This window comes from Salvelinus alpinus, chromosome 19 (genome assembly GCF_045679555.1).
Source record: "Salvelinus alpinus chromosome 19, SLU_Salpinus.1, whole genome shotgun sequence".
Taxonomy (NCBI): domain Eukaryota; kingdom Metazoa; phylum Chordata; class Actinopteri; order Salmoniformes; family Salmonidae; genus Salvelinus; species Salvelinus alpinus.
Window position 1 is genome coordinate 42777460 of NC_092104.1, and position 14967 is coordinate 42792426.

Below are 14967 nucleotides of genomic sequence, written 5' to 3' on the forward strand. Positions count from 1 at the left end.
TTCTCACCAAGCTGCTTGCCTATTGTCCTGTAGCCCATCCCAGCCTTGTGCAGGTCTACAATTTTATCCCTGATGTCCTTACACAGCTCTCTGGTCTTGGCCATTGTGGAGAGGTTGGAATCTGTTTGATTGAGTGTGTGGACAGGTGTCTTTTATACAGGTAACGAGTTCAAACAGGTGCAGTTAATACAGGTAATGAGTGGAGAACAGGAGGGCTTCTTAAAGAAAAACTAACAGGTCTGTGAGAGACGGAATTCTTACTGGTTGGTAGGTGATCAAATACTTATGTCATGCAATAAAATGCAAATTAATTATTTAAAAATCATACAATGTGATTTTCTGGATTTTTGTTTTAGATTCCGTCTCTCACAGTTGAAGTGTACCTATGATAAAAATGACAGACCTCTACATGCTTTGTAAGTAGGAAAACCTGCAAAATCGGCAGTGTATCAAATACTTGTTCTCCCCACTGTATATATACTACCGTTCAAAAGTTTGGGGTCACTTAGAAAGGTCCTTGTTTTTGTCTATTAAAATGATATCAAATTTGTCAGAAATACAGTGTAGATGATGGCAGCATCTGCTTTTCTTTTTTCTTTGTTTCATGTCTATTTATTATTAAATCCTCACCCTGTACTTGCTTCCTGTCTCCCAGCGTTTGTCATCTCAAGACCGTTACAAAGGGTTATTCAAAGGTTCTGCTATGGGAACAGTTGAAGAACCCTTTTAGGTTCTAAATACATACATATACATATACATATACATATATATACATACATACATAATACATATACATATATATATATATACAGTTGAAGTCAGAAGTTTACATACACTTAGGTTGGAGTCATTAAAACTCGTTTTTCAACCACTCCACAGATTTCTTGTTAACAAACTATAGTTTTGGCAAGTCGGTTAGGACATCTACTTGTGCAGGACACAAGTAATTTTTTCAACAATTGTTTACAGACAGATTATTTCACTTATAATTCACTGTATCTCAACTCCAGTGAGTCAGAAGTTTACACACACTAAGTTGACTGTGCCTTTAAACAGCTTGGAAAATTCCAGAAAATGATGTCATGGCTTTAGAAGCTTCTAATAGGCTAATTGACATAATTTGAGTCAATTGGAGGTGTACCTGTACCTGTGCTTGACATCATGGGAAAATCAAAAGAAATCAGCCCCCCAAAAATTGTAGACCTCCACAAGTCTGGTTCATCCTTGGGAACAATTTCCAAATGGCTTAAGGTACCACGTTCATCTGTACAAACAATAGTATGCAAGTATAAACACCATGGGGCCGCGCAGCCGTCATACCGCTCAGGAAGGAGAGGCGTTCTGTCTCCTAGAGATGAACGTACTGTGGTGTGAAAGTGCAAATCAATCCCAGAACAACAGCAAAGAACCTTGTGAAGATGCTGGAGGAAACAGGTAGAAAAGTATCTATATCCACAGTAAAACGAGTCCTATATCGACATAACCTGAAAGGCCGCTCAACAAGGAAGAAGCCACTGCTCCAAAACCGCCATAAAAACGCCAGACTACGGTTTGCAACTGCACATGGGGTCAAAGCTAGTACTTTTTTTGAGAAATGTCCTCTGGTCTGATGAAACAATAATAGAACTGTTTGGCCATAATGACCTGTTGATGGAATGTATATGTTTAAATGAATGATTAGAATATTCCACCCTGAAACTATATAATTGTATGTAATTGATTAGAATCATCAGTGAAATACATTAGAATCATCAAATTATTATTAATGATGTGTGTAGTCTTAGTCAGTAAAATTATAATAAATGATGTGTGTAGTTTTAGTCAGAATTAGGGTAAAACAATATATCGGTACAATATGTCTCTATAGTGTCTTAAACACAGACTGTCTGAGCAAGATTCGGTGCCGACCTTGGCTAGGTGCCGCTGAGAGATTTGGGAAAGGACAGGGAGTGCTTCTCACGGTCTCCCTAATCTTTTTCGGCTGGGTATTGATACAGTATGTGCGTAGGATACCTACTGTTCGTGTGTATGTATGTGCGTATGACATCTACTGTTTGTGTGCAAAATGATGTGCGTAAGGAGCTAGTATAAAATGAATGGTTTGTACAACGAAGGAGCGCGCCCGTGAATAAACATTTTGACTCTCATAGCTGGGCCTCCGTCTGTTTCATTCAACCAGTATCTTACAAATTCTGGGTTGCAGACTGAGTAGTTTAATTGATTTGCGTTATGAACATTGAGAACATAATTATCGTAACATGACCATCATTACGTTTGGAGTAAAAAGGGTGGAGGCTTGCAAGCCGAAGAACACCATCCCAACCGTAAACCACGGGGGTGGCAGCATCATGTTGTAGGAGGGACTGGTGCACTTCACAAAATAGATGGCATCATGAGGTAGGACAATTATGAGGATATATTGAAACAACAACTCAAGACATCAGTCAGTAAGTTAAAGCTTGGTCGCAAATGGGTCTTCCAAATGGACAATGACCCCAAGCATACTTCCAAAGTTATGGCAAAATGGCTTAAGGACAACAAAGTCAAGGTATTGGAGTGGCCATCACAAAGCCCTAACCTCAATCCTATAGAAAATTTGTTGGCAGAACTGAAAAAGCGTGTGCGAGCAAGGAGGCCTACAAACCTGACTCAGTTACACCAGCTTTGTCAGTAGGAATGGGCCAAAATTCACCCAACTTATTGTGGGAAGCTTGTGGACTCAAGGACATTCAGAGACTTGTCACGAAGCCACTCCTGCGTTGTCTTGGTTGTGTGCTTAGGGTTGTTTTCCTGTTGGAAGGTGAACCTTCGCCCCAGTCTGAGGTCCTGAGCGCTCTGGAGCAGGTTTTCATCAAGTATCTCTCTGTACTTTGCTCTGTTCATCTTTCCCTCGATCCTGACTAGTCTCCCAGTCCCTGCCTCTGAAGAACATCCCTACAGCATGATGCTGCCTCCTACATGCTTCACCATAGGGATTGTGCCAGGTTTACCCCAGAAGTAATGCTTGGCATTCAGGCCAAATAGTTTCATCTTGGTTTCATCAGACCAGACAATCTTGTTTCTCATGGTCTGAGAGACCTTTAGGTGCCTTTTGAAAAACACCAAGCAGGCTGTCATGTGCCTTTTACTGAGGAGTGACTTCTGTCTGGCCACCATACCATAAAGGCCTGATCGGTGGAGTGCTGTAGAGATGGTTGTCCTTCTGGAAGATTCTCCCATGTCCACAGAGGAACTCTGGAGCTCTGTCAGAATGACCATCAGGTCCTTGGTCACCTCCCTGACCAAGGCCCTTCTCTCCCGCTTGCTCAATTTGGTTGGGTGGCCAGCTCTAGGAAGAGTCTTGGTGGTTCCAAACTTCTCCCATTTAAGAATGATGGAGGCCACTGTGTTCTTGGGGACCTTCAATGTTGCAGAATTGTTTTGGTACCCTTCCCCAGATCTGTGCCTCGATACAATAATGTCTCGGAGCTCTACGGACAATTCCTTCATGCTCATAGTTTTTGCTCTGACATGCACTGTCAACTGTGGGACCTTATAGAGAGAGGGGTGTGTCAATTTTGTTACCACAGGTGGACCCAACTCAAGTTGTAGAAACATCTCAAGGATGATGAATGGAAACAGGATGCACCTGAGCTCAATTTCGAGTCTCATACAGTAGCAAATGGTGTGAATACTTATGTAAATAAGATATTTCTGTTTTTTATTTGTAATACATATGCAAACATTTATAAAAAACGTTTTTTGCTTTGTCGTTATGGGGTATAGTGTGTAGATGGATAAGATAAAACAATTATGTAATCAATTTTAGAACTTAGCAAAATGTGGAAAAAGTTAAAAGGTCTGAATAATTTCCGAATGCACTGTATACAGTATATATATATACTCATTCAATGGTTTTCTTTATTTTTACTATTTTATACATTGTAGAATAATAGTGAAGACATCAACATTAGGAAATAACATATATAGAATCATGTAGTATCCAAAAAAGCGTTAAACAAATCAAAATGTATTTAATATTTGATATTCTTTGAAGTAGCCACCCTTTGCCTTTTATGACAGTTTTGCACACTCTTGGAATTCTCTCAACCAGATACATGAGGTAGTCACCTGGAATGCATTTCAATTAGCGCTTGATGATTTTTGTGACTGCACTTGAGGAAACTTTCAAAGATCTTGAAATTTTCCAGATTGACTGACCTTCATGTCTTAAAGTAATGATGGACTGTCGTTGTGTTAAATGCTCATAAAAGTTTGGAAAATGTATTGTTCAAAACAAGCTGTTCAGTTATTTACTACTCTGCCCCTCAGTGACTGCCAGCAGCGACAGTTCCGCCTCTGTGCAAGCATTGCTTGGATTGTGTTGCCATAAGGGGGAACTGCCTATGGCATAATTTATAATAGCACAAAGAAATGGACCGTCCTGGGGCGGTCAAATGTGCGTTTAGTCAGAACTTCTGGGGCTCGTCCCAATCAGTCTCTCGCGCCAGATGGCTTACTTCCGCACGTGACTCTAGGTTGAAGATGGGAACCTAGACATGACTAGATTTGCTCTATCAGATGGCACTAAAGCAAAAAGTACATTTGTAATTAACTTGTAAATAAATAATCTTAACAGTCATAGGAGCCTGGGCCTTGATAAACCGGACAACTACATCTAACAAGAGTGGAAGGATAGAGGGATACACTAGCAAGACCTTTCTCATCATGGATCTGGTATTGAAAAAAACATGGCCAATTTTGTAGTTTCACCCTGATTCAGGTTCTACTGTAGGTGACAAGTTGTGTGGACAAAAACAGAATAAAACCGGGTGTATCACAAAGCATGAACAAATGAATTACCCAGCTACAGTAATTTTGAGAAATATAGAAAAATAGTTTGTCGATTTATTTTGGTCATATTAACCAGTTATCTACCTTTGACAAGCAGCTAGCTAGTTATAGCTATCTAGCTTGCTAGATAGTTAGAAAATATCAAGTCTTTTAAACTCATATCTAACTCAGAAATATGTTTATTAACTGACTAGCGCATCATGCTTTGCGACTTTATGTTAGCTAGCTATCCCCAGTGATCAACTGTGCCATGTATGGTGTCTGGGAGGATGTAAATAATATAATTTCCCATTCACATTGGATGACAAAATTGTATTCTAAAACTCACTTACCTATGGGGGTCTTTGGCGCTCACTATGATATGAACACATTCTCTCTTGCTGAAGGCTCGTTCTATCCACGATTTCTGTGCCTGGAGAGAGAAGAGAAGACGCTCAGTCACTTCGTCCCTCAAACGCAAACAACAGGATTCTTAACGTGAGAGAGTGAGGCTAGAGCATTACAGGTGCCACATCAAGAGGCATGCAAGCAACTAGTACCAAGCTAAACCCTCAGTGCGAGTCTGAGCCCAACTCATTACCTGGGAGGAGGAAAGGCATGTCTCTACCAAGTGACAAAGCACTTCATTAGAGTGGGTGGGAGGATTACCATATTAAGCTTCACAATACCTAGGGGATTTAGTAAGTCTTACACAGACACATTCTCTTCAAGGACCAGGTAGCTAGCTCTTGCAGAATTTGAAGTGCATACATATAAACCACATAGCCTCAGGTCTCCTATCTGCTATCGACTATTTAAGATGCATATTTGATGTCTTAAAACCAAGCGTTGGAAATGACTATCAAACATTTGCACACACGCGCACACACCGCAGTATAGCAAAACGCAAGCTTACACTTACATGCACTTGTATTTTTAACTCACAAACTCATCCATGCAAACTAACACACACTCAAATGCAAAGATTTTATATAGTTTATCGACACAGGCTTTTCCCCATTGAGATAAAGTGTAGAGAGTAAGTGGATGGTCTGTGCACCCAGGCAGTAAATTCTGTTTGAATGTGTTAGATATGAGCAGTTCTTCATCCTGCTCCTGTGGAGTCCATAAATATGGAACATTTCCTCATTTCCATGGTATTGTAGCATAACTGACAGCCAATGGAAAGAAACGTGTGTGTCGGTGGGATGCTGCTGTCAGGTCTACTGCAGGGTCTGAGGGAGAGAGCTACAACAACAGCACTGGACTGGGATCCGTCACTGACAACATACCTTTTTAAACAGCTTTTTGAGGAGTAGCGGAAGTGAACACTGGAACCCCAAAGAACTTCTGATGAGTTTGTAAACAACAGCTGTTCCGTTGCGGCTGTAAACAGCTAGCTAGCTAACTTGGTCTAGTTGTTTCTCAAGGTCAAAATTACCATAGTATTCGCGGGTGGGATGGGCTTTATGTCTGGGGACTAATCTATTTTTGAAAATGTAAGTTTATATATTTACCAAAGAAGCATCACAACGGGGTGCATTGCCTGCATGGATAGTAACGTTAGCAGCAGGATGTGGCGGCGCCAGTAGGATGTGTAGCACATGGGTAAGTTGTTTATCAAGTTAACCATCTATTCTAGGTAACGTCAGCTAGGTAGCTAGTTAGTGTCACGCCCTGACCTTAGATATCTCTGTTTTCTATATATTTTGGTTAGGTCAGGGTGTGACTAGGGTGGGTACTCTAGTGTTGTATGTCTAGGGTTTTGTATGTCTAGGGTTTTGTATCTCTAGGGTTGTGGTAGGTCTAGGGGTTTTGTATTTCTATGTTGGCCTGATATGTTTCCCAATCAGAGACAGCTGTTTATCGTTGTCTCTGATTGGGGATCATATTTAGGCAGCCCTGTTTCCCACTTTCTGTTGTGGGATCTTGTCTATGTGTAGTTGCCTGTCAGCACTCGTTTGTATAGCTTCAAGTTTTGTTATTTTGTTAGTTTGTTCAGTGTTTCATTATTTTAATAAATAAGAATGTACGCATACCACGCTGCGCCTTGGTCCGATCCTTATAACGAACGTGACAGTTAGCTACATGTAAATATGATAGACAGCGTTCCAATATAAAAAAATGACACAAACGTTAGCTTGATCTAAGCTAGGTAGCTAATGATTAGATTTCCAGACCCAAAGAGAGAACTATGACAATACAAAAACACAATTGCAATGAAATATGAAATATTATATCACTTGAGAATAATGAAGCAAGTTCTGGTCTAATTTCTGCAGATGAAGGTCCCAAAGAAAGTCCCAAATCCTGGAGAGACTGAAGAGTATATCTCCAATGGGTTATAAATGCTATTGGTTTACTCTTAGAATTGGTTGTAGGACTACAGAAATTATGTTAAAAGTAACAACGGATAGACCTAGAATATGCATGGCCAACCTTGCTCCTAGAGATCTAGTTACTTGGTGTACAGGTATCCGTTCCAGCCCAGCCCTGACATTATGCTTATGCTTATTATTTATATTACACACTATTCATTTAACTATTCAATCATATCTTCTTTTGGAGTAAACCCAATAATCATTTACATATGCATTCTTTGTATTTTATTAAATAAAGTGTTGATTCTTTGATCTAAGTATCGTGTATTTGTTGGTCATTAAACATTCCCTATTTGTCTGTTTATTTGTTTGTCACAAATTTGTGCTGCAGCTGAAGTCCTTGATCATTGGTGGGGGTGTAACAATCCCTGTACGGCTGACCTAGGATGCAACCCCTGTCCACAACAGCACTTCATACTCACAAAGCAGCGTCCATTATCCTACCAAAACCATGATCTTGGTTGAGCTAGGATAACAGTACTTTAGATCTCAGGGCAGTTGACATCACCGTACGATAGCTACTAGAGCTTTGTCGCACTGTCTTTCCTTGATTACTCACATTCTATCTCCTCACATGTATTGTATCGCAACTATATTGGAGAAGGTACAAGGTCCCTCCACTCTGACCTTTTTCTCCAATGGGTATTTAGAAGGAGGTGAGGAGAGGAATCGAGGATGAATTGAGATAGAGCCTAGCACTAACCTGTCAAGTAGCTCACGTGCTACACACTCACCCCTCGGCTACACTCACTGACCTTCTTATCACACAGTCGGAGGCTGAGATACTTTCGGTGGCGTAGGAGGAGGTGAAAGGGGTGCGACTGTAGCAGAGGTGAGCTGCAGGTGAGTTTTAGTAGCCACTGTGATGTGATGTCATCACCCTGAGACTTGAAGTAGTGTCTCCACCTGTCTTATGAATGTATCTAGATTTTAATATCAAAAGTATTTAAGTTGCGGCAGGATCCCCTCCTGCAATTTTGCACCGATTTGATTCATTCTGCTACACTCACTGTTCTCCTTCTCCAGTGGTTGGCATGCTAGCTACACGTGTCATTTGATTAGGGTTTGCGTCCCGGCCCGGTCAGCCATACAGGGATGGAACTTTGTACATGGCCTTCACTGTGGTCACTCTCCAGGTTTTTTTTCTCTTGCCTCCACTATCCGTGTTCTACCGTTTTGACTAAAGTGGATGTGAGATTATTTATGGCATGCATGTTCAATGCAGACATATGATGGGATTAGTATTGGCCTCGTGGGCAAGTCCAATGCACTTGTAATAATTTATAAGAGAATAAAATGCTGATACTGGAAAGATCCGTGTGTGGGTTTTTCCTTTTTCATTAGACAATTAAGGAGGCTAACCATGTTGAAGGATACAAGATTTGACTTTTACAGCTACTGTACATTCCATCATGAAATGGATTAGTGCAAGCCTTGTAATGAAGGTAGGCCTTAAGGATGACATGCACAGGAGATAGACATCATTAGCAAATAGCAATCATGAGGGTGTGCAGAAATTAATATTTGAAGGTTATTTGATTTAATTTCTAAATACATGTGGCTTGAAATAAAGTTGCAATTTGTTTGCTTCATGTTGCGTCATCCTGGTGTAATTAATATGCAGTTCAAAGTTATCACCACGAGGTGTAGGCGCCAGCATTTTTATTATAGTCTAGCTTTACTATATGTAAACCAACCACTTGTAACATGGCCTTGTAACGTGAAGTCGATAATATATGCCTAGCACAAGCTAGCGGTTAATTAAAACTACAGTACGTTTCTTAATTGAAACTATGAAGGCAATACATCTGGGTAAAATATAGTTGCCTTTTGGAGGAAGAAGATGGAGAGCTAGGCGAGACAGAATGGTGAAGAGGGAGAGAGGGGTTGATAGTGGGGTAATTACTGCTGCTAGCTAACTTTTCATGTAAACAATGTGGCCGTCAAACACCGGACTCGTATACTAGCTACATTTATTTCAGTTATATCGTTCGCTGTCATGAGAGAAATATATCGATCTAGCTGGCTAACAAGATAAGCTGATCTTTCTCTACCTTCACATCACGCTAGCTCTGTCGTTATTTGCTGTGCTAGCCAAATCAAATCCAATTGTATTTGTCACATGGGCCGAATAAAACAGGTGTAGAACTTACAGTGAAATGCATACTTACAAGCCCTTAACCAACAAAGCAGTTCAAGAAATAGAGTTAAGAAAATATTTACAAAATAAACTAAAGTAAAAAAATATATATAAAGTACAGGGGGTACCAGTACCGAGTCAATGTGTGGGGGGTACAGGTTAGTCGAGGTAATTTGTATGCACACTATCGTTCAAAAGTTTGGGGTCACTTAGAAATGGCCTTGTTTTCCATGAAAACATACATAAAATGAGTTGCAAAATGAATAGGAAGATGTTGACAGGTTATAAATAATGATTTTTTTATTGAAATAATAATTGTGTCCTTCAAACTTTGCGTTCGTCAAAGAATCCTCCATTTGCAGCAATTACAGCCTTGCAGACCTTTGACATTCTAGCTGTTAATTTGTTGAGGTAATCTGAAGAGATTTCACTCCATGCTTCCTGAAGTACCTCCCACAAGTTGGATTGGCTTGATGGGCACTTCTTACGTACCATACGGTCAAGCTGCTCCCACAACAGCTCAATAGGGTTGAGATCTGGTGACTGTGCTGGCAAGAACAAGTCAATGTGTGTACTAATATATCTAATTTGTTCAGTTTTTTGATTGGGTCAAGAAACACGAACTTGTCATTTTGTGCTAGCAAGCCAAATAACTTGCTAATTAGCAATTATGGTGTGCTGTTGCGCCGGCTGTTTACTGGGGAACCCTATTGACTACATCATCTCTGTGCCCCACACATACAATTATCTGTAAGGTCCCTCAGTCGAGCAATGAATTTTAAACACAGATTCAACCACAAAGACCAGGGAGGTTTTTCAATGCCTCGTTAAGAAGGTCACCGATTGTTAAATGTGTAAATAATTAAAATAAAGCTGACATTGAATATCCCTTTGAGCATGGTTATTAATTAAACGTTGCATGGTGTATCAATACACACAGTCACTACAAAGATACAGGCGTTTTTCCTAACTTGCCGGAGAGGAAGGAAACCGCTCAGGAATTTCACCATGAGGCCACGAGGCCAGTTTAATGTCTGTGAAAGGAGAAAACTGAGGATGGATCAACAACATTGTTGTTACTCCACAAAACTAACCTAAATGACAGAGTGAAAAAAAGGAAGCCTGTACAGAATAAAAATATTCCAAAACATATATCCTGTTTGTAATTAGGCATTAAACAACCTCTTGACACTACAGGGGGTGCTGTTTCAACTTCGACATTTATCGTTCCCAAATTAAACTGCCTCGTACTCAATTCTTGCTCGTACAATATGCATATTATTATTACTATTGGATAGAAAACAATCTCTAGTTTCTAAAACCGTTTGAATTATGTCTGTGGGTGAACCAGAACTCTTTCTGCAGCGAAATTCATGACAGGAACTGCGAAGGTCTGAAAACGAGGCTCTGTTCTCAGATCAGTTTAAAGCTCTGTATGTATCCTATGGGTCGACATGAACTGCACCCGCCTTCCCCTGGATGTCAGTAACCAATGAGAAGTGGAATGGAGTGTCTACGTAGATCTCAAACCTTATAAAAGGCCAAGGAACGAAGGGAGCTCTCTTTTCGACATTCGTCATTGCGCAAAGCAAGACCTCAGGATGGCATTTTGAAACGCTCAGTTATCGGCCTTAGCTATATCCGTCTGTAATTTAATTCGATATAGGTGTTAGAAACATCATAACGAAGTTATTTTAAACCGAGTTATATCAGTTTATGCGAGTATATTGCTATTTTCGGAATTTCCTTAGTATTGCGCTTTGAACATTTGGGCATGTTGTGGCCACATAGCTAATGTTAGCTGCTAATTCCGAAGTTGAAGACGACGTTTTACAACCAAGCAACGATTCTTTTGGACAAAGGACAACTTGCCCAAGATTCTGATGGAAGCTCGTCCAAAAGTAAGAGCTATTTATGATGTTATTCCGTATTTATGTGGAAAAATGTAAATGGATTTGTCCGCCATTAATTGCGGCACTAGTCTGGCTGTAACGCACACTGTACGTCTAGTAACGTTAATTTTAAAAATCTAACTCAGCGGTTGCATTAATAACTAATGCATCTTTCATTTGCTGTCCAACCTGTATTTTTTAGTCAAGTTTACGATTATTTATTGATTAGATTAGGTGCCTTTCCAAGATGGCGCCGGCCAGAATGCATGAACTTTTGCTACTGATCACATTGTATAGCCACGATTTGTGCTGCTAAATATGCACATTTTCGAACAAAACCTATATGCATTGTGTAATATGATGTTACAGGACTGTCATCTGATGAAGTATATCAAGGTCAGTCCAAAATTATATATCTTTTGCTGGATTGTTACGATCGCTAACCTGTGCTGCTGGTAAATTGCTTGTGTTTCTGGCTATTGTGCTAAGCTAATATAATGCTATATTGTGTTTTCGCTGTAAAACACTTAAAAAATCTGACATATTGGCTGGATTTACAAGATTTTGGGCTTTCATTTGCTGTACGCTGTGTATTTTTCAGAAATGTTTTAAGATGAGTAATTAGGTATTTGACGTTGGTCTCTGTAATTATTCTGGCAGCTTCGGCACTATTTCAGATTGCAGCTGCAATGTAGAACTGTGATTTATACCTGAAATATGCACATTTTTCTAAAAAAACATATGCTATACAATAAATATGTTATCAGACTGTCATCTTATGAAGTTGTTTCTTGGTTAGTGGCTATATATATCTTTATTTGGTCGAAATTGTGATAGCTACCCATGCAGGAAAAAAATGGTGGGAAAAAAAAGTTGTGTCTTTTGCTATCGTGGTTAGCTAATAGATTTACATATTGTGTCTTCCCTGTAAAACATTTTAAAAATCAGAAATGATGGCTGGATTCACAAGATGTGTATCTTTCATCTGGTGTCTTGGACTTGTGATTTAATGATATTTAGATGCTAGTATTTACTTGTGACGCTATGCTAGGCTATGCTAGTCAGCTTTTTTACTGTGGGGGGTGCTCCCGGATCCGGGTTTGGGAGGAATTAGAGGTTAAAGTAAAACTGCAAATAATGTGGCAAAGAAATTAACTTCATGTCCTGAATACAAAGCGTTATGTTTGGGGCAAATCCAACACAATACATCCCTGAGTAACACTCTTCAAATTTTCAAGCATGGTGGTGGCTGCATCATTTACATGCGTATGCTTGTCATCGGCAAGGATTGGGGAGTTTTTTAGGATAAAATAAATGAAATAGAGCTAATCACAGGCTAAATCCTAGAGGAAAACCTGGTTCAGTCTTTCATGAGTCTTTCTTATCCAGAGCCTCTCCCTCTGTAGCGCCGACAGAGATGGTCGCCTCGCTTCAGGTCCTTAGGAAACTATGCAGTTATTAGTCTTTTGCTGTATTATTTTCTGTATTATTTCTTACATTGTTTGCCCAGGAAATCTCAAGTGTTATTACATACAGCCGGAAAGAACTATTGGATATAAAAGCGATGACAACCAACATTACGACCAGGAATACGTCTCTCCCGAAGCGGATCTTTTGTTCTGACCTCCTCCCTGGACATGGGATCTTATCCCAGAGGCCGACCCAAAACAACGCGGTCGCCGCAGGAGAGGCAGACGGAGCGGCCTACTGGTCAGACTCAGAAGGTGAGCACACTATCCACCGCTCCTGAGCATATTACACGCCAATGTCCAATCTCTACATAACAAGGTGGACGAAATTAGGGCACGAGTTGCCTTCCAGAGAGACATCAGAGATTGTAACATTCTCTGTTTCACGAAAACATGGCTCACTCGGGATATATTGTCAGAGTCGGTACAGCCACCCGATTTCTTCATGCATCGCGCCGACAGACACAAACATCTCTCTGGTAAGAAGAAGGGCGGGGGTGTATTCCTTATGATTAACGACTCAGGGTGTAATCACAACAACATACAGGAACTTAAGTCCTTTTGTTCACATGACCTAGAATTCCTTACAGTCAAATGCCGACCGCATTATCTTTCAAGAGAATTCTCTTCGATTATAGTCACAGCCGTCTATATCCCCCCCAAGCACTCCCCAAGGACTCTATGTGAACTGGAACCCATACATCCAGAGGCTGCATTTATTGTAGACGGGATTTTAACAAGGCTAACCTGAGAACGAGACTTCCTAAATTCTATCAGCATATTGAATGCGCGACACAGGCTGCTAGCATTCTGAATCATTGCTACTCTAACTTCCGCGCTGCATACAAAGCCCTCCCCCGCAAATCTGACCATGACTCCATTTTGTTGCTCCCAGCCTATAGACAGAAACTAAAACAGGAAATGTCCGTGCTCAGGTCTGTCCAACGCTGGTCTGACCAATCGGATTCCACACTTCAGGATTGCTTCCATCACGTGGACTGGGATATGTTCCGGATAGCCTCAGACAACAACATTGACATATACGGTTACTCGGTGAGCGAGTTTATTAACAAGTGCATCGGAGATGTCGTACCCACTGTGACTATTAAAACATTTCTAACAAGAAACCGTGGATTGATGGCAGCAATCGCGCAAAACCAAATACAAACAGTACAGCTATTCCCTCCGCAAGGCAATCAAACAAGCAAAGCGTCAGTATAGAGACAAAGTAGAGTCGCAATTCAACGGCTCAAAAATGAGACGTATGTGGCAGGGTCTACAGTCAATCACGGATTACAAAAAGAAAACCAGCCCCGTTGTGGACATCGATGTCTTGCTCCCAGACAAATTAAACAACTTATTTGCGCGCTTTGAGGGCAATACAGTGCCACTGACACGGCCCGCTACCAAAGCCTGTGCGCTCTCCTTCTACGTGGCCAATGTGAGTAAAACATTTAAACTTGTAAACCCTTGCAAGGCTGCCGGCCCAGACGGCATCCCTAGACGCGTCCTCAGAGCATGCGCAGACCAGCTGGCTGGTGTGTTTACGGACATTTTCAATCAATTCCTATCCCAGTCTGTTGTCTCCACATGCTTCAAGATGGCCACTATTGTTCCTGTTCCAAAGAAAGCTAAAGTAACGAAACTAAATGACTATCGCCCCGTTGCACTCACTTCTGTCATCATGGAGTGTTTTGAGAGACTAGTCAAGGAGCATATCACCTCCACCCTACCTGATTCTCTAGACCCGCTCAAATTTGTTTACCGCTCCAATAGGTCCACAGACGATGCAATCGCCATCACACTGCCCTATCCCGTTTGGACAAGAGGAATACCTATGTACGAATGCTGTTCATTGACTACAGCTCAGCATTTAATACCATACTACTCTCCAAAATCGTCATTAAGCTCGAGACCCTGGGTCTCGACCCCGCCCTGTGCAACTGGGTCCTGGACTTTCTGACGGGCCACCCCCAGGTGGTGAAGGTAGGAAACAACATCTCCACCCTGCTGATCCTCAACACTGGGGCCCCACAAGGGTGCGTTCTCAGCCCTCTCCGGTACTCCCTGTTCACCTATGACTGCGTGGCCATGCACACTTCCAACTCAATCATCAAGTTTGCAGACAGCACTACAGTGGTAGGCTTAATTACCAACAATGATGAGACAGCCTACGGGGAGGAGGTGAGGGCCCTCGGAGTGTGGTGTCAGGAAAATAACCTCTCACTCAACATCAGCAAAACAAAGGAGATGATCATTGACTTCAGGAAACG

At 41.1% G+C, this 14967-nt stretch overlaps 1 protein-coding gene across 4 annotated transcripts in view; it reads right to left on the reverse strand.

Moving 5' to 3' along the window:
• Positions 1–14967, reverse strand: part of trpm3 (transient receptor potential cation channel, subfamily M, member 3) — a 245231-nt gene that overhangs the window by 132980 nt on the left and 97284 nt on the right. For all 4 annotated transcript variants that reach the window (XM_071353639.1, XM_071353637.1, XM_071353638.1 and 1 more), the window contains exon 2: positions 5166–5245. In XM_071353639.1, coding sequence (XP_071209740.1) covers positions 5166–5245 — 80 coding nt within the window. The remainder of the gene's footprint in view (positions 1–5165; positions 5246–14967) is intronic.